The 19,149-nt window shown below is 62.1% G+C and overlaps 6 protein-coding genes across 6 annotated transcripts; 2 read left to right on the forward strand and 4 right to left on the reverse strand.

Moving 5' to 3' along the window:
* Positions 1 to 13: 13 nt before the first annotated feature.
* Positions 14 to 3,058, reverse strand: PAN0_002d1436 (u3 small nucleolar RNA-associated protein; the record flags this gene model as incomplete). The annotated part of the gene is made up of 1 exon (XM_014803601.1): positions 14 to 3,058. The coding sequence occupies one exon, from the start codon at positions 3,056 to 3,058 to the stop codon at positions 14 to 16; it is 3,045 nt and encodes a 1,014-aa protein (XP_014659087.1).
* A 327-nt stretch (positions 3,059 to 3,385) lies between these two features.
* Positions 3,386 to 4,963, forward strand: PAN0_002c1437 (Zn-dependent exopeptidase; the record flags this gene model as incomplete). The annotated part of the gene is made up of 1 exon (XM_014803602.1): positions 3,386 to 4,963. One exon carries the CDS (start codon positions 3,386 to 3,388, stop codon positions 4,961 to 4,963), a length of 1,578 nt encoding a protein of 525 aa, XP_014659088.1.
* Positions 4,964 to 5,116: 153 nt separating this feature from the next.
* Positions 5,117 to 8,467, reverse strand: PAN0_002d1438 (leucyl-tRNA synthetase; the record flags this gene model as incomplete). Its single annotated transcript, XM_014803603.1, has 1 exon — positions 5,117 to 8,467. The coding sequence occupies one exon, from the start codon at positions 8,465 to 8,467 to the stop codon at positions 5,117 to 5,119; it is 3,351 nt and encodes a 1,116-aa protein (XP_014659089.1).
* Positions 8,468 to 9,016: 549 nt separating this feature from the next.
* On the forward strand, positions 9,017 to 14,418 carry PAN0_002c1439 (uncharacterized protein; the record flags this gene model as incomplete). Its single annotated transcript, XM_014803604.1, has 2 exons — positions 9,017 to 9,134; positions 9,218 to 14,418. The coding sequence occupies 2 exons, from the start codon at positions 9,017 to 9,019 to the stop codon at positions 14,416 to 14,418; spliced, it is 5,319 nt and encodes a 1,772-aa protein (XP_014659090.1).
* Positions 14,419 to 14,532: 114 nt separating this feature from the next.
* Positions 14,533 to 15,073, reverse strand: PAN0_002d1440 (actin-related protein ARPC3; the record flags this gene model as incomplete). The annotated part of the gene is made up of 2 exons (XM_014803605.1): positions 14,533 to 14,541; positions 14,630 to 15,073. 2 exons carry the CDS (start codon positions 15,071 to 15,073, stop codon positions 14,533 to 14,535), a joined length of 453 nt encoding a protein of 150 aa, XP_014659091.1.
* Positions 15,074 to 15,727: 654 nt separating this feature from the next.
* Positions 15,728 to 16,786, reverse strand: PAN0_002d1441 (mitochondrial phosphate carrier protein; the record flags this gene model as incomplete). The annotated part of the gene is made up of 2 exons (XM_014803606.1): positions 15,728 to 16,580; positions 16,659 to 16,786. The coding sequence occupies 2 exons, from the start codon at positions 16,784 to 16,786 to the stop codon at positions 15,728 to 15,730; spliced, it is 981 nt and encodes a 326-aa protein (XP_014659092.1).
* Positions 16,787 to 19,149: the final 2,363 nt, after the last annotated feature.

Genomic DNA, 19,149 nt, shown 5'->3' on the forward strand with positions numbered 1-19,149 from the left:
ATACAGACTGAGATTACTCGGACATGTCCACATCGCTATCCTCGTGTTGCTCCTGTTCCGACTCGAGGTGGATTTGATCTCCAAACGCGTCTTGGGGCTGGTCGTCGTCGTCGTCTTGGGGGCCTAGGAGCGAGTCCATGGCGGTGATCGAGTATTCGAGCATGGCCGCCTCGATGCGCGTCCTATCGGCGCGCTGGAAGTGTCGCTGCGAATACGCGGTGAGCGCATCGACGAGCGAAGCAAGGTCGAGCGTGAGCTGTTGATGCTGGCGGCGCTGCTGGGCCCTGACTTTGTCGGTGCGCGGTTGGGCGATGCCGAGCTCTTCGTCTTCGGCGCGCTGTGCAATCGCCGCGCGCTGCGTCTTGGCCTCCCTGTCGAACAGCGCCAGCAGCGATGCGGCAGTGTGGGTTGAGAGGATGGCGTGCAGCAGGGTTTGCGCGATGGCCGATGTGCGTGTGGACGTGTTCCAGTCACGCACATAGTTGAGCAGCTGGATCAGCTGCGACCCGGACAGTGTGGCCAACACCCCATCGACACTAGCCAGACCCGTGATCGATCCAGCATCGCCACCAGTACTACCGCCGAGCGCATCATCGATCAAACCGCCGATGGTGTCGGGTCGAGAGTTGGCGACCTGGGTAAAGAGGTTGAGCAAGCGGCGGGGTTGGTCCATCTGCAGCGCAAGCACGATCGCATTGCGCCAATCGCGGGTGGTTAGGAGGTTGGCGAACTGCTGTTCCATCCTCACCTCGTCCTCCCTTTGCTCGCGCTCGACCTCGAGGCGCTGCTGCGTATTGTCCTCCCACACGTGCATCGTACCGTCCGCAGCGGCACTGACAAACCAACCCTCATCGCGCGAGATGGCGAAAGACCAGATCTTGTCATCGTGCGCATCCACCGTGAGAGCGCATTCTTCGTCCTTGACATTCCACACCTTGACGAGCCCATCGCCCGCGCACGACACAAGCTGCATGCCCGCTGCAACAAACCCGAGCTTGAGCACCGAATTCGTGTGGCCCTCGAACACCTTGACGCTCGCAAAGGTGCTGAGCGACCACAGGCGGATCGTCTTATCCCCCGACGCCGTGGCGAGCGCAAGGTCAACGGGCGAGAAGCGACATGCCCACACGCCGCGCTTATGCCCCTTGAGCACAGCTAGGGGGGTGACGCGTGCCGAGGAGCCCGAGGGGGAAGACGAGAAGGAGAGAGAGAAGAGCTTGGCGGTGCGGTCCTGGGAGCCCGTGGCGATCATGGCGTTGTTCGGCGAGACATCGACGGTGTTGATGTCCTTGTCGTGCACGCGCTGCGTCAACAGCGATTTCAGCGAGAGCGGTGCGGAGATGGCGGCGGTGGATTCGAGCAGCGCGGTGAGAGGGGAGAGGTCCCACAGCTTGATGGTGCGGTCTTGCGAGGCGGTTACGATGAACGGCGCGTATGGCGCACCGGGTTTGGTGGCGCGGCGGGCGAATGCAATCGCGCCGACAGACTCGGCGTGCCCCTCGCATACCGCCACGCAGACCCACTCTCCCTCGCCCTCGCCCTCGCTCGAGTCGACCTCGTCGCTTAACGCAGCAGTGGGACGACGGATGCGCTTGCCCGTATCGCCATCCGCATCTGTGGTGTCGGTGGGGGAGAGGCGGTTGGTGGGGACCCATGCCCAGATGCGCGCGGTACGGTCCTTGGCGCCCGAGGCGAGCAGCCGCATGTCGGGCGACCTATCGACGCACAGCACAATATCCGTATGCCCGGCAAGCAGCTCGGCGCTCGTCTCGTCGCTGCCGAGCTCGTACACGCGCAGCGCGCGGCTGTTGGTCGCGACGGCCAGATGCGTCTCCGCCGCGCCGTGCGAGGCCAGCAGCGCGACGTCGACGATCTCATCGTTGAACCCAATGAGCTGACGCACCTTCTTGAGCGGCTGCGTCGGGCTTGCGGAGCGCACGACGATGTTCTGATCCGCATGCACCGACACCAGCCACGCCTCGCCCTGCGCGGGGGATACGAGGTGCACCGCCGTAATGGCGCGCGTCTCCTCGTCGTCGCTCTGGTGGGCAGCGAGTCGCTCGTTGAACGAACGCGGCTCGCGCGCGATAATGGTCGAGCTGGATACGTCCCATAGTCGAAGCTGGCCGTCACTGCCGCCTGTCCAGAAGGTGTTGCGGGTAGGTAGGAAGCCGACGGACTCGATGCCTTCGTTGGCCGAGAGCGTCTCGGCCTGCTTCCACGCTGCGGCGGAGGGAGCGTTGGAGCCCAGACGCCACACGACGAGCGTGCGATCGCGCGAACCGGTGACGACAACATCACCACGCTCAGCCACGGCAATGCCACGCACCACCGAGTCGTGCCCCGCCAGTGTGGCGACGGGCTTGTGCAGCTCCGCCTGGTTGTTGAGGTCCCACACGCGCACCTTGCCATCCACGGATCCGGTCAGCAGATGCATGACGCGCTGCGGCTTCTTTCCCTTCTTTGCACTCTTTGGCGCTGTTTCAGCAGGCGGGAGGTTCCACGCCAGCGCAGATACGACGCCGGCATGCCCCTTGAACGCATGCGTGCAGAAGCCACCCGCGATGTCCCACACCTTGGCCACGCCGTCCGAGCCGCCCGTGGCGAGCAGCGTGCTGGTGGGATCGACGCACATGAGGTTGACCTGGCTTGCGTGCGCCTTTGGGACTGTGCGTACGAGTGTGCATTCCGGAAGGCTGAAGATGCGCAGCGACAGCGAGCGCGAGGTGACGATCAAATGCGCGCCATCGGGGCTGACTGCGAGTGCGGTGATTTCCTCCGTATCGCCGTCGATGCGCTGCACGATGTTGCCCGTAGCAACGTGCACGACAGAGACGTCTTCGTTGAGCGCCGCAAAGAGCAGCGTGCCGTCGGGCGTGAGTGCAGTGGCGCCGCCAGTGTAGAACGGCTCGAAGGCACGGCGCTTTTCGAACGACGTCTTGAGACGGTTCGACGGTGTGCTGGCGGATGAGGTGGATGAGGTGGAGGCTTGCTGCTGCTGCTGGGCAGCGAGGAGTTGTGCCACCTGGTCAGGTGTGAGCACCTGTGCGTCGGCCATGTCGAGAGTGTGTGGTTGGTGGTGGTGGTGAGAGGAGGAGGAGGAGGAGGAGGAGGAGGAATGGAGGAAGCACAAACCGCAAATCGTTTCTTCCCAAAAAGCCGCCAATTTCTGCCCAATTTTTTTGCTTTTTTGCCGACATTTTCAGTGTTGTTCCGACTTCCGAGGATTTGGTCGAGAAAAGAAAGTGGAGCAGCAGTCGGCCGAGAGAATGTGCGATTTCTGTCACGCGACTTCTCCATGATAACCGGCCTTCTCCACACCCCAATCCGGCTTGTCCTCCCTCCACCATCTCTCCTTTGCTCAGTCGAAGCAGCGGGCGACATCATGCAGCGTACACTCGCAGCACGGCTGCTGCTACTCGCCGCATCTATCGTCTCCACCGCCACCGCCCACCAGCAGCCCTTCGAAGCTACACCGCGCATCACATTTACCTCGGCCGCCGAGTCGCACGAGGTCGTCGACTTCACTGGTCAGCAGGTGGTGCGCTTCACAACCGCGTCGCATGCACAACACCATAAGCTGCTCGAACACGCACAGGAGCTCGGTCTCGACGTGTGGGCTGCGCATCGTGGCAGCGCTTGCTCGACGTCGCCAGATGCGGACGTGTACGGATGTGTCGATGTGCGTCTGGCGAGCGACGATGGCAAGGATCGGGATTGGATGGCGCAGCTCATGCAGCCGTTCCCACAGCAGCAAAGACCACATGCGGTCACGATGATCGAGGATGTACAGCGGCTTGTGGCGGCGCAGCGCAGCGAGGTGGACGAGGAGCAAGTCGAGGCGATGCGCGAGGACAACTGGCATCGCGACTACCACACCTTTGACGAGATCACCGCGTACATGCGCATGCTCGAGCACAGCTATCCGACGCATGCACAGCTCGTACAGCTGGGCACGACGCATGAAGGCAGACCCATCCTCGGGCTCAAGATCTCCGACGACCTCCCCTTGCCCACACCCGAGCCTCAGCCGGAGCCGCAACCGGAACCGGAGCCGCAACCTGATCCGCCTGCGAATCTCACGGCATCTGCACACGGAAAGTTGGGTATTGTGGTTACGGGTGGACAGCACGCACGCGAGTGGGTCTCGACTTCGAGCGCACTCTACTTTGCGTCGGATCTGCTTGCTGCGGCGCTGGGTGCACCGTCCAACTCCACGTCGCCTGTCGAAGCGATGCGTCGGGGCAAGAAGCGCGCGCGCAAGGTGTGGAGCAAGAAGCAGGCGCGCCTCATGCTCTCCTCGTTCAGCATCACCGTGGTCCCCGTGTCGAACCCGGATGGCTATGTGTATTCGTGGGACAAGAACCGGATGTGGCGCAAGAACCGGCAGCCGAACCACTTTCCCTCGGGCCTCTTTTGCAAAGGTGTCGACATCAACCGCAACTACGACTACGGCTTTAGCGGCTCTTCGAATGCGTGTTCGGAGATGTACCCTGGCAGTGCGGCTTTTTCGTCCGCAGAGGCACGGGCGATTGCGACCTACGTTGAAGATCCGCAGAATGGTGTGGTGGGCTTGTTTGATCTGCACAGCTACGGGCAGCTGATGATGTATCCGTTCAGCAGCGATTGTGCGCTGCAGCCGGCGGACGAGGAGGATCTGCTCGAGGCGAGTCTGGGCGCGATCAAGGCAGTCAAGGCCGTGGATGGCAAGGCGTTTACCGCCGGAAAGATCTGCGAGGTCTATGCGGTCGCAGGAGGGAATGCGGTCGATTGGGCCTACGCTGCTTCCAAGGACTCAAACGGCCAACAAAAGGCAAAAGTCAAGTGGTCGTTCAGTATCGAACTCAGGGACGGTGGAACGTATGGATTCTTGCTGCCCAAGAAACAGATCGTGCCGGCAGCAAGCGAGGCTAGCGCCGCACTCGCGTATATCCTCAGCTTCATCCAGAAAAAGTCGTTCTAGATCTTCAAGCTCTCAAAAACTGTATTCTTATTCCACACACACACGCCGCAATCTATTTCCCCACACAAAGCGACCATTGGGGGGACTCGGTGGAGGAAGAAGGGGGGACTTGATTGTATTGCTCTCGTAAGGAAGGGGGGGAGGTGCGACGGTCTAGGCCTCCACGTTGAAGAACGCAAACGAGGGCTGACCCGGCTCGGCCGCCTCGAGCACCTTCTCGTCGACATCGACATCCTTGTAGCTATCTTTGTCTTCGATCTGGTAGATGTGGATGTGGCTAAAGTGCATGCTCTTCCTAAAGTAGCCCGCAGCAGCACGCAGCGTGGCGATCTCGTCGAAGGGCAGCAGCCTGTTGAACGCGGTCTGGGCGCCAAAGTCGGCGATGCGCTTCTTGAAGGTGACGATAAAGTTCATCACCTTCTTGTCCTTGAGCATGCCGTCCTTGGCGAGCTGTTCGCGGATCGCCTTGTCATCGAATGCGCCCGTGTCGGGGTTGTAGTGCGCCTGGACGAGAGACACGCACCTGTCCTGCCAGGCGGGGAAGTTCTTGGCGACAAACATGCGGCACTGCTTGGGTGCGCGGTCGTTGTACTTGACCGGCGCCGCGTTCTTGCCCTTGGCCTTCTTGGTGAGCAGGATCTCGGCATCGCGCACCGTCTTGACCGTCCCGGACACGTACGCGAGCGCCTCGGCGATCGAATGGTCCACCGGCCCAGCCGCAGGCCAGCGCGCAGTCTGCACCGACGTGCCCTCGCCCAGCAGCTTGCTCCACACGTGTTCGGCAAAGTGCGGCGCAATGGGCGTGATGAGCAGCGCCTGCGTGCGGATCCAGCGCAGCACCAGATCCACATGCATCCCCACGTCCGCCGTAGCCTCGCGGTACAGATCGCGCGCCGTCTGCAGCTCGTAGAAACCGTACTTGGTGGCGTCCTTGTACAGCGCCTTTTCGTACGCCTCGTTGGTCAGCTGCACCAGCTGGTTCATCTGGTTCTCGAACGAGCGGTCCCAGAACGTATCCTTCGGGCCCGAGCGAAGCTTACTCTTGTTCTGCACCACTTCGGTGCACCACTCGATGAGCGTGTGCAGACGCAGGATGTTGGCATTCGCCGTCTTCTCCTCAAAGTTGGCATCCTCGATGCCATCGCCCGCGTCGGCGAGCGAGAGTCGCGTGGCGTCCGCACCGAATTTCTCGACCGACTGGCGCAGGCTGAGCGAGTTGCCCGTCGACTTAGACATCTTTTTGCCGTTGAGCATGAGGTGGCCGTTGGCACGCACCGCCTTGGGCCAGTGGTGCTCGGGGAAGAGCGCAGAGTGCACGTACACGCAGAAGGTGAGGTGGTTCGGGATGAGGTCCTTGCCCGACGAGCGCAGATCCATAGGGTAAAAGTAGCGGAACTCGCGACGAAGCACCTCGGCCTTGGCCTGGGGCACGCTCGAGTCGGCCGGGAACGCAGCATCGCCCAGGATGTAGTCCCACACCTCGTCCGTCAGCTCGTCGGCCTTGATGCCAATGGGGCCCACCTGGCTACCGTCCGCAACGCCGCCCTGGAGGTGGTGCGCGATGGTGTAGTAGGACATGTAGATGGTCGAGTCGCTCAGCGATTCCACCAGGTACTGCGGATCCCACGGCAGCTTGGAGCCGAGACCGTACGAGCGCGCACACGCCCACTGCTTGAGCCAGTCGATGGTGCCCTCGAAGGCGTTGCGCACCTCGGAGCCGTAGGTGTTCATCTGCGCGATCAGCTTGCTCGCCTGCGCCTTCCACGACTCCTCGCCGTAGTCCATGTACCACTGGTCGCACAGCGCCACGACGCACTCGTCCGCCGAACGGCTGATGATCTTGCCCTCGGGCTCGGCGTAGGCAAACGCCAGATTCGCGCGAATCATCTCGTCGCGCACCTTGTTCTTGGCCTCCTGCACCGCCTCGCCCTTGTACGAGCCGACGAGCATGGTGCCGTTGTAGAAGCCCTCCTTGTACGCCAGCTCCTTGGCCTCGGCCAGCTGGTTCTTGTCCTTGGCACTCTGGATCTTGAGCTGCTTCACCAGCGTCTCGGCGGTCATGTCGCCGTACGCGGGCGTGCGGATCACGGGGATCGGCTCAAACGCCGCCCACTGCGGGTCGATCTTGTAGTACTCGGCCTTCTTGCGCAGGTCCATGAGCGTGGCGTAGTCGTCGGGCGAGTCCGAGGGCACCGAGGTGACGACGCCCGTACCTTTGGTGGCGAGCACCGTCTCCATGGGCAGCACGTACACCTCCGGGTACAGGCCAAAGGGCGCCTTGATCTTGGTGCCGAGCAGCTGCGAGCCCTTGATCGAGGCGAGCTGCTTGACCTCGCCACGCTCCTTGGTGATGCCCTGGAAGGCCATGTTGCGTGCGGCGCGCTCGGTGCAGATGAAGACGTCCGAGTCGTTGATCTGGAAGGCGCCGTACTCGATGGTGGGGCCGACGTAGCAGTTGGTCTGGCCGTACATGGTCTCGGGACGCAGCGTGGCGGCGACAAAAAAGACGTTCTTGCCCTGCAGCTTTGCGTCGAGCTCGGGGGCGGCGAGCGCGCCCCACTGGACGAGCTCCATCTTGAGGCCGGTGTACTCCTGCGGGCCGAGGCCCTCGCCGTCGGAGCGGTCGTGGTCCATGCAGGGCTGGCCGTCCTTGGGCGAGTAGATGGTGTAGCGCTCGCCGAACTTGATCTTGTTCATGGCGTGCAGCTTGTTCATCTGCCAGCGCACAAACGAGTCGTAGTACGGGTTGACGTCGGTGGTGATGAAGGCGCGGCGCCAGTCGATGCGCGAGCCGAAGGCGGTGCAGTCGGCCTTGGCGATGGGCGGGAAGTAGCTGAGCCAGTAGTTGGCGTCGGCGAACTTGTGGATCTCCTCCTTGGGCACGCCCGAGTTGAGCATGATCTGGAACTGGAACTTGAGGCCGGTGTCCTTGCCGGCCAGCTTGCCCTTGGTGGCCTTGGCGACGTTGTTGGCGTTGGACTTGGTGGCGCTCGAGGTGTTTTCGGTGGGTGCTGGCGGTTCTACCTCGGCAGCCGCCGCCTCATCGGCGGGGTCCTTGTATCCGGAAAAGTCGGGGCCAAACAGCTCGATCTCGCGCACGAGCTTGTCGGCGGCGGCGCGGATGGGCATGCCGGTGCAGTGGAAGGCCCAGGGGAAGAGCGCACGCTTGCCCTGCATGCGCTCGTAGCCTGCGGCGAACTCGACCTTGGAGAGCGTAAAGGCGTGGCCGAGGTGGAGCGAGCCGTTCATGTAGGCGTAGGGGATGGTGGCGAACCACTTGGGATACTTTGCGCGCACCTCCTCGGGCGTCATGTCTACGAGGCCGTCATCCTGGGTGGGTGCGTTGACGTCAAAGACGTTGTGCTGCTTCCAGTACGCCTGCGACTCGGATTCGAGCTTTTGGAGAAAATCGCGCTTGGCGGTGTTTTCGAGCTGGATGGGGCCGGCGTTGGCGTCCTTGGCGGCGGCGGCGGCGGCGGCGGCGGCGGCGTCCTTGGGCGGCATGTTGGCGACAGCTGTATTAAAGAGTCTGGGTGAAAGCAAGGAGCGAGGGGGCCCTGGACGCGGCTTCAGGGCCAGGGATCGAAAGAGGCGGAGGGGCGTCGTGGTCGTCGTCGTCGTCGTCGTCGTCGTCGCTGGTGGTGCCGCAAGCCGGACGTTGCCACAGCTGAGCCGAGTGCGAGAGTCGAGGGAAATGCGACGCGATGCGCTTTTGGGTGATCGATCGGGCTGGCTGGACGAGAGCGGTGATCGATAGCGTGATGATATGGTGGTGGGAAGGGGGCTTTGTCACGATCGGAAGGACCGAATTCAGAGCCCTCGCTCGCAGTGTCACATTTTGCTCGGCTTCTCCTCTGCTTCTCTTCTGCACTGCTGCGCTGCGCTCTGCTGCGCATTTCTCTCTCTCTCTCTCTCTCTCTCTCTCTCTCGCGTGTGTGACTCTTCTGGGGGGAAAAAGACAGAAAAAAAGCGCCTTCTTGGGGCCTTCGGGCATTCCGCACCCTCTCTTGTCTTCTCGCACGGGTTCAACTCTAATTCCGCAAGGGTGGGAGAATGGGCGCCGGATCAACCGAACACCACAGTCAGCGCGCTGTCAGCAGATTGTCGGAGGCGCGCCGATGGGGACCGGACCCTGAAATGCTGTTCAAGTGCATTGCTCTCGCCATCATCCGTGCGCTCTGCATTCGATCACCGGATGTCGAGCGGCACCGCCGGGCTAGCGACCAACATCATGGGTCAATCTCGATAAGTCAGGCCAAGCCATCACCAAATCGTTTTCGCAGCGAGGGCGCAGCAGCAGCAGCAGCAGCAGCAGCAGCAGCGACGACGGCCAATCCATGCCGCCGCCCACAGCGCCCGCGCGCGATCGCGTCAAGCACGCCGAAACGCAACTGCAACAGCTGCCCGAGCCTTACCAGCAGGAGCGTCCATCATGGCGACCGCCGCTCCATCCAGCCGCGCCCCAACGCGATGTTCCGGACCTCTTCACCACCAAACCCAACCAGCCCGAGGATGACATGTCGCAGCTCGCCGTGCGCAAGGGCTTCACCGCACGCAACTACGTCCGTAACGAGGCACTCTCCGCTCACGACAGCATCTACTCGCGTCTACAATCGCCTGCCATCCTCCGATCCCTCTCGTCATGGATGGACGAAGTCGCCCAACGCCGTCACGAGCTCGACCGCGCCCACGTCGCCGCCTCCCAGTACAAGCCGCCCTCGCGCGTCACGCTCAACGACGCAAAGCTCGCAAACTATGTCAAGGACCTCGCAGACCCAAACGTGCCCCTCACACGCCTCTCCAGGAACGTACCCCACGGCTTTCGAGGCGAGAAACTCTTCGAGATGCTCTGGGCAGGCGGCGCGCTTCCTGCCACCGTCCCTGCAGCTTCTTCGTCCTCGACCACCGCTGCCGCCGCAGCTTCAGCAGCAACGAGGAGAAGCGTCGAGATCTCGCGCGCCGTCTGGTTCATCCGCGCACTCGGCGCTGCGGAACTCTCGTCGCTACGAAACAAGTCGGCCGCCACCATCGTGCCCGAGATCACCTCGAACCTCTGCACGTGGATGGCCAAGCAGGTGGCAGAGCTCAACATCGCATACGCCGCAGAAGCTTCCTCCTCCACCGCAGCCGCCTCGCCCGCGCCCGCCTCTCCATCCACCCATGTGCCCAGAACGCCAGGCTCGGCTGCTGCCTCGGCAGCCCTCTCGCGCTCCGTCGCAGCCGCCCACTTTGCGCGCACTCCGTCCAACCTGCATGCCGCCTCGTCCCCCTCCCCGCTCCCCTCCAAGGAGGTCTGCACCGTGCTTCAAAACCACCTCGACCAGGAACGCTGGATCGCAAAGTGGTCCTACAGCCTCTCGCTCGCCCGCCACCTCCATGCGCAGCACCTCCTCGACCGCTCCATCCTCGTCCGCTGGATCGTCGACGCCTTTGCCGCCTCCAACCTCGTGCAGCTCCCCTTGCTCGTGGAGCTCGTCCAAGAGGTCATCGTGCTCATCCTTCGCAGACGCTGCTTCGTCAGGTCCTTCCTCGCCGCCCTCCTCGCCCAGATCACCGCGCTCGATGCACGCTTCGACCGCGCAAGCGGCGGCGCCGCTCTGCGTAACAAGCTCCTCCTACTCTTTCGCATCGTCTGCGAATCGAGCCCAGACACGCTCACGAGCCCGCGTCTGTGGTGTGAACATGCCGCCTCGCTCGTTCGCCTTCTCAACGAACTCAAGGGCGAAGCGGAGCTCGATCCCTCGGCCCACGTCCCGCCCAACCTCGCCGACTTTGTCGAGCTCAACATCCGCCCCAGGGTCGATCGGCTTCTGTTGCAACCATGCAGTACCACACCCATCGACATGCCACCAGACTCGCCGTCCGCTTCCCAATCGCACCAACATCATCTCGACATACACGCTCTCGATTCGTTCGACATGAAGACCATCGATCGCGTCTTTCTGCAGACCCCGGCCGCTGGCAAGGCTGCTGCCAGGCTCCATCGAGACGATGCTGCATGGACAGCCAGGATCGAGACCATCCTCACCTGGGCCTGCACCGAGCGTCGGCGTGGCGTCGCGCGCCAGTACCTTGCCGCCACCTTGATCGAAAAGATCCGCTTCGGCGTCGGCTGGGAAGAGTCCAGCGAAGAAACAGACAAGATCTCGCTGCCGGCTTTCGACCTCGAGCATCCGCTCAAGAAGACGCGCAAGATCAACGTGGAGCCCATGCTGATCAAATGGCTCGGCGACGTCGAGGCCGCTCTCAACTCGCCCGACGACGCCCTCACCTCCGATCCGCGTGCGGCTCTGCTAGCCACCACCAACGTCAGCTCTCTTGTCGTGCTCATCGGCGAGCTCGCAAGGCGAGGCGTGTTCTCGTACACCAAATACCTGCAGCGCCTTATTGCGCGCGGCATGACGACCACCACATCGGCGCCCTCTGCTACCGCAGATCCCGCGGCGACAGCCACGGTCGGCGCCCCCAACAATGCGCCAATATCTCGCGACTCGCTCCATTTGCGCGTCTTGCGCTCCCTGCCCCTGTACGACCAGCCAGCTTCGGTGTTTCAGCAGCGCAGGCAGGCCATCTACGGCGAGCGCACCAAGGAGACGTACGAAGACGCGGCGCAGCGCCGTGCGTTGCGCCAACTGCAATGCGTACTTCCGTTCGCCTTTGCATCCGAGGAAGTTGGGGCGGTGGCCGACGCGCCAACGACACAGACGACCGTCGAGGCGCATGATTTGCAGTACGCACTCTCCCGCCTCTGGTCGGCATCGCGCTTTGTGCGCTGCAAGATCTTCCGCAGCGAGCTGCTTCCTGCCATCTCGTCGCGCATCGACGTGCTCAGTGGAGAAGAGCTCTCGCTGGTGTCGGCGATCCTGGTCATGGGCGACGACTTTGAGAGTCTGGCGCAGCTGCTCGCGACGCTCCTGCTGCGTCCGCTTTCGGACAGTCTGGCTCGGCCGACGTTCAACATGGTGATCGAATTCAGCCTCGTGTGGCGCTCGATGGACATCATGGGTACGCTCAATCAGCTCGTGCGGCAGCAGCTCAACCATTCGAGCTCGGTGCGAAACGACCGCCAGGCCGTCATGGCTTCCACGACGCTGCTGCGCCTGCGCACGCTCATCGAGGGCGTGCCGAGCCGCCTGCATGCCGCTCCGCACCATGTGCCGGCCGAGCACGATGCGATCCAGGCGCACGTGCAGGCTCTCCGGCCCAACGTCGTCGCGCTGCTCCTCCGGCTCACGCAGCGCACCGAGCACAGTCGCGGTGCGAGCGACCACGGCGCCACTACGTCCATCGAGGGCTCCGAGATCCTCACGCCGTTCCGCAGCTTGTTCCTGCAGCCGGACGGCACGAGCGACGAGATCACGGAGCGAGCCATCGTGCAGAGCGTGCTGCAGCTGCCGGAGCCCGCCGTGGTCGATGCGGCGGTGCGGCTGATCGACCAGCTCTACCTCGAGGCGTCGCTCGAGATCGACGAGCGCCATGCGCGATGGCTCGGCGACCTTGCGCAGAGCATGGAGCATGGTGGAGTTTCGCACGACGCGTTTGGGGCGCTGCTCAGCCTGCTCAGTAGGCTTGTGGCGCACGGCACGCTCAATCTGCAGCTCATGGTGGATACGTTCTTGCTGCCGTACCTGCTCACGGGGGTTACGAGGCTCACCGACCCTGCGATGCGCAATCAGGACTCGAGGCTGCACGTTGGTGCCGTGGTCGCCTGCCTGCGCCACATGTTTTCCGGCAGCCTGGGCGATGAGGGCGATGCGGGGGGCAGCTCGACGTACGAAGACCAGCGCGCGTTTGGGGCGCAGACGGTGCTGCTGTTTGCGCCCGTCAACCTGCCGAGCTTGGTCAAGATGGCGACGAGTCTGATCTGCGCCTCGGGCGAGACGTCGTCGTTGCCGGCGGGCGACAAGGTGCAGGTCGAGGCGTTCTGGCGCGCGCTGCTCACGTCGGAGCGCATGCAGCTTGCGTTCCGCCAGGACGCGCGCGTGTGCATGCTCAGCGTGCGCGACACGTGCAAGGCGCTGTGGGGCTGCCACCCAGCCAAGGTGATGGACGCCGCCATGGCGTGCTTGGACGCGACGAGCCTGCTGCTCGGCGAGCTGGGCAGCATCGATGCGGGTGCGGTGCGGGCGCGGCTCAACGAGTGGGACACGCGCGTGGTGGCCAACGAGCTGGTGGAGATCTTTGAGCGGCTGCAGCTCGTCGAGCCCAGCTTCCAGTCGCGCGCCGACACCAAGACCCGCGCGCTGGCAGCGGGGATCTTCGACGAGCTCTTTCTGCGGCTGCCGCACATTGGCGCGCAGCTGATGCGCGACTGCCGCTCCGCCGCGCTCGTCTCGCGCTTCGTCGACATCGGCATCAAGATCCTCGCCGACAGAATCAAGGCGCAGACCGGCAAGCATGCGGCGGATGCGGCGGTGGACGAGGTGGGCGAGGTGCTCGATTCGCTGCTGCGCATGTGTCGCCAGCAGGAGGGCTTCACGTTCAACGCCACCGACGCCGATTCGTGCGGCCACGTGTTGCTGCACGTCATCCACACGCTCGAAGCTGCCTCCACGCAAGCCGAGACGTGCGCCTCGCTGAGCGCAGCGGTGAGCTCGGTGCTGCACGACGGTTTGACGATGCGTCTGCTGCACCTCGTGCTGCGCTTTGGCTGTCTGTGGAACGGTGCAGCCAAAGCGGGCGCTGCTCGGCTGATCAAAGTGCTTGTGCGGCTGGCGCAGCACGCCGGATCGCGCATCGAAGGCGGTGGGGCCTTTACGCTTCTGGTGGACACGCTGAGCTTTGTGCTGGACGAGATGCCCGCTGCGCTGGTGGGGTGGGGGGAGGTGGAGATGCAGTTGCAGCAGGCGCAAGTGGCGACGCCGGAGCGAATGCAGCGGCTGCAGGCGCTGTCGTACGTGCTGGACAGTGGGCCCGGTCGGCATGCGTGGATGGTTGCGCCGAGTGCACGTGCAGCCCTTGGCCGCGGATGGTTCGCACCGGGCGCGCTGAATCCCTGGGAATGCGCAGAGTACCTCGACCCGCCACCGCCCACGCAAACATCATCGGGTGCTCATCATCTTACCCAAGGGCGGGGGGCGAGGTTTGGATGGCCGGACAAGTTGACGCTCAATACGGCGGTGGCACCCTCGTTGCTCGCGCTGCGCGTCACGCGCGATGTGGTGCCGCACTACGCCTCGCCCTCGCACGCCTCGAGCGCTGCAGCCGACCGAGACGAGCAAGATGGCGCGGGGATGCCGATGTTCGTCGAGTCGGAACGCACGTATGGCGCGCGCACGGCGGGGGAACCGCTGTTTGCGCGTGATCTGCGTCGTGGCGTGCTAGCGCTTCCGCTCACTGCTGCCAAGGCGGACAAGACGGTGGATGTGATTGATCTCACGTTTGACGACGACGATGCGGCGCCGGTGGTGCGTGCCGAGGTGCCGCGCAAGCGTCGCCTGTCCAAGCGCGACTGACTTGGCTTGCACGATCCGCAGGGCAATGGACATTGATCCTTGGCAGATGTTTGTGCGGGTTTAAAAAAAAAACTGATGAGATTGGCGAAGAGAAGAACGAAGGTAGATGGCTTTTCAAGCGAACTGTGTTGGTGCGGGAAAAGGGCAGGTTCAAAAGGTGGTGTGAGATGTAGCTGAGTGGCGCGTGGTCGGAGGAAGATGGAAAACTTACGGTGGAGAGGTAGCTTTCGGCCACGATGCGTGCTCTTGCGTTGATGCTAAGTTTCATCTCTGAGATTTCCTTGTCGACCTCCTCCATGAACTGAATGATGAAATCGACCAACTTGTGCTTCAGCATGGTCTCGGTATGAGTGTTGGTGATGAGGAAGGAGATATCGTAACCCTGGACGGGTTTTCTTCTGAGGATGACAAAGTTTTCGGCCCTCTGCATGAGGAAGCGGGTGAATTTGTGGGCTAGGATGCGTTCGATTTCGTCGGCCTGTTTGATCTTGATCGACACACGAAGACTGTTGACGCTGGGTTCGATGAGCACCTTTTCGTTTTCGTTCCTCGAGATGGTCAGGGGTGCCAGGAGCACCTCGCGCGAACTGCGTGCTTCGATCTCGGGCTTGTTGTGTCGTTCCACGACTTGCGACGCAAAGTTCTCGAGCGTCATGGCAGCCGTGAGCGTGGAGCGAACGCAGGAAAGATACGGTCGCAACGTATTCGACTGAAAAATAGAGTCAGCATTGTGATACCAAGTGTCAAGTAGAGCAATCCAACTTTACCATGATTAAAAAAAAAAATGCCCAAAGAGAGGCTATGCCGAGAGAGAGAGAGAGAGAGGAGTGAGATGGTGGAGGATGCGCAGGCTGTGCCGCGCGATGCCCGCATGTGTGGAGTTACTCCACCAATCTGCGCGCCGGCGCTGGCCTGTGCGAATATGCAGCCTCCCCACCCGTACGAGAAATGTCAAAGCCCCACCACCCTCGTTGCAATGAACGCGACCGCACTTCTTCCTGCCCAAGATTCCAAAGCTCCACCAGCCGAGCGTGATGCCATCAAGCCGAGCTGGATCGGTCTCCCAACCCTGGCTCAAAAGCATTCACTTCTCCGCATCCAAACCGCACCACCTCACTCCAACCCCCCAACACCACCACTCCTCGGCAGCCGTCCTCCAGCATGCCTCACGCTCAACCTACCGCGAATAAACACACTGCGATGAAAAAAAAAAAGAGCGAAAAAAATGGGGGACCATAAAATGCGTATTTTTGTGTGTGTGTGTGTGGGAGGGGCGCGCAAGTCTATCCGTGTGCCAAGAGGGAAAAGTTTAGGCGGCCTTGGAGATCTCGACGGTGTTGGTGGCACCGAGGGCGCTCTTGAGCTGGCCGTAGATGGCGAACTGACCGGCGGTGATGGAGCCGACCATGACGAGACGCGTGGTGAGACCGCCAAAGAGGCCACGCACGCCGAGCTCGCCGGCCATCTTGGTGATGCGGCCGGTGATGGTCTCGCCGGGGAGCGCCTTCTGCTTGTTGATCTTGGAGAGCAGCGTGTCGGCGGGCTGCGAGATGGTGGCAGCGGCGAAACCGGCGATCAGACCCGAGCCGAGGTTGAGCATGGTAGCCTCGCCACCCGAGAGTTCGGACTTGGGCTTGCCGTACGCCTGGACGGCCTTCTCGAGCACCACCTCCATGGTGGCGAACTTGGCCATGTTGTAAGGGATCTGCTTGAAGAGGATGGGACCAAAGCCGGCGTAGAAGCCGCCGAGACCCTCCTCGCGCGCGATCTTGAGGAAGGCGGGAGCAAGACCGTTGGCAAAGGTGGGCTGCGACACCAGACGGATACGCGTGGCCTCGAGAGGGCAGAGCGCAATGTCGGCGAAGAACTCGGCAATGGCCGAGGCACCGAGGTAGATGGCCATGCGGTTGTTCACGGCGGTCTCGTTGTCCATCTGCGAGACAATGACCTTCTTGAAGAGCTCGTAACCGCCAAACTTGAAACCGCCCTGGAGGAAGTAGCCGAGAACGGTGGGGCCGAGACCGGTAAGAAGCGCGCCCGCACCCTCCTTGGCAATCACCTGACGGAAGCCGCCGATCATGCCCTTGTTGTACACGGTGGGCTCGAGCTGGATGCGCGTCTTGACCACATCGATGGGGGTAACGGCACCGTGGGTGATGGAGCTGTGCGCGCGTTAGAGAGGAAAAAATCAGTATCGCAACTCTGCGTGTATCAGTTGAAGCGTGGTGGTTGCGACTCACCAGCAGAGCGCACCGGCGAGGAAGAATCGCGAGTAGAGATCCACACCCTGCGGGCCGGGCTTGACGGCCTCGGCGACCGAGTGGACGGGGAAGGCACCCTTGGTGAAGCGTTCGGTGAAGGTGGCCATTTTTGCGAAGAACGAAAAACGAGAAAAAGGGGAGAGGTGGTGGTTGGTGGTTGGAGATAGAGATGGTGGGAGCCGCTGCTGATGTCTTTGGAAATTGCGCTCCAAGTAGAGTGTCTGAGTTGCGCGCCGAGTAGTGAGTGGGAGCTGAGGAGCAGACCGGGAAGCCGAGCCCAGCTGAAGTTCGGGCTGAAATTCGAGCTGAAATTCGAGCTGCGTGTGTCGATTGCTGGTCCAAAATGACGCCGTCGCTCCGTTTGGCCCCCACGCAGATTCCAAGCATTCCAAATCGACAGCACTGGCCAACGCGCGGCAAATTTTTTGGCTCCTCCAAAACTTGGCCCCCGATTACAAGCGCGATGCCCCGGTTTGAATTGCTCTCGGCCCACACGCTGGCTGGCGCGAATCGCGTTCCGAATATCGCCGCTCTCAGTTTGGGCGCCTTGCAAGGAGCGCAGAACGTGGACACTGGCTCGACACGCGCTCCTCCCAATCGGCGATCCCTCTGACTCTCAGTCGACCCCCGCATCGTAGCGCATCGCCGTGAAAGCAGTACAGCGTAGCGACGACACTAGACTGCCCGATTGAGCTAGCAACAACGCGGCATCTTCCGAGGAGAAAGTGCAGGCTCGAGTTCGGATTGAGAGCCAGCTCTGCGTCGAGTTGCGCCATTGTTGCGTGGCATGGACTCCAAACCCGGCGCTGGTTATCGATGGGTGCATCGGATCGGCCTCTTTCGTTTTTGTCTGCACACGTCCATCGGCGATAGATCAAATTCTAAAACCAGGGGAAATTAGTCGGTCTAACAAACCAAAGCTTTGTCGTCGCATATTTTTGGTCTTGGGGCTGGCATTATTAAACAAGAAGCGGCTGCCCGGATTTGGATCCTCCGCCAACGGCATCTCGAGCCAAGTAAGGCCGCCGTCGTCGGCGCCGTCGCTTTGGCGTGGCGCACAACGCAGCGGCGTATGCAATGCAAAGCCGCGCCCACAAACTCTTGGACGCGAATCCTCAGCCCCTGTCTTCCATCCCGGCCTAGCCCCGACCACAGCCAATAGCGACGGTCTCTGCGCTTTCCGCATCGAGCCAACAGCGCGCTAGGCAAAGATGCGCCTTTGCAGCTCGCCAGCTCGCCAAAGTGGGCTGGTTACACCCGGGAAAAAAAAGGCGCATCGCCGCTAGTTTGGGTCGATGCAAGCGAGAGAAGTGGCGTTGGGAGGGAAGCTTCAGGCACATCCGAGCATCGATCGGCGTTGCGCGCGCGCGCCCAGGGTCTGAGCGTGCGAGCATTGGCCGTCTCGCCTAGATTCGCCTCGCTGCCCGCTCAATGGAGCCGAATCCTCAGCCCCTGTCTTCCATCCCGGCCTAGCCCCGACCACAGCCAATAGCGACGGTCTCTGCGCTTTCCGCATCGAGCCAACAGCGCGCTAGGCAAAGATGCGCCTTTGCAGCTCGCCAGCTCGCCAAAGTGGGCTGGTTACACCCGGGAAAAAAAAGGCGCATCGCCGCTAGTTTGGGTCGATGCAAGCGAGAGAAGTGGCGTTGGGAGGGAAGCTTCAGGCACATCCGAGCATCGATCGGCGTTGCGCGCGCGCGCCCAGGGTCTGAGCGTGCGAGCATTGGCCGTCTCGCCTAGATTCGCCTCGCTGCCCGCTCAATGGAGCCGAACGAATCGCCAACCTTGGAGAGCGAGTGAGCCATCCCCAATGCGGATTGGCCAAATCTCACGCAATGCAAGGAGATCCAGCAGGGGCATGAAATGAGCAAGTGAGGGCCGACGGAGCAAAGAGGAATCGGCGGCCAAACACCTCCTTGCATTTGCATACATTGCATGTATTGCAAACGTAGTAGGATCGGTGATGAGCGGGAATGCATGTTTGGGTCGAGCGAGATTTGGCATCCGTCCAAACCCCAACTTGCACACACTGGATCGTTTTCACATGGTGACAGCTCCACCTGCATAGCGTATGGCGTTGGGAGGGCGACCCGAAAGCACGGGTTGGTCGGGAGCCGCGGAGCCAAGAACCTTGAGCGGACTAAACAGTGCGGGCGGGACTCGAATGCTAGACCAAGGCAGCGGAGGCAGCAGACTCAACAAGCTTGCAAACAGCAAAGCCAGATTCAACGCCCGAACTGCTGTACACATGTCCATTTGCAAGCCCGCAGCCCAAACCCACAGCCAAGCGCAGTCCAAAAAGGTCTAGTTCTTGTCTTTGGTAGGGGCGCAATCAAAAATAAAAGAAGAGCCATTGTCACGAGCCTTGGAGCTGAGCCGATCGCAGCACCATTCAAGCTCCGACCCCATCCACAGCGGCGGGGGAGCAGGGATCTGCGTTGATCTGCGGCCTGGACGGCAGAGCGGCGGG

Source organism: Moesziomyces antarcticus, assembly GCF_000747765.1.
Source record: "Moesziomyces antarcticus DNA, scaffold: scaffold_v10002, strain JCM 10317, whole genome shotgun sequence".
Classification (NCBI taxonomy): Eukaryota; Fungi; Basidiomycota; class Ustilaginomycetes; order Ustilaginales; family Ustilaginaceae; genus Moesziomyces; species Moesziomyces antarcticus.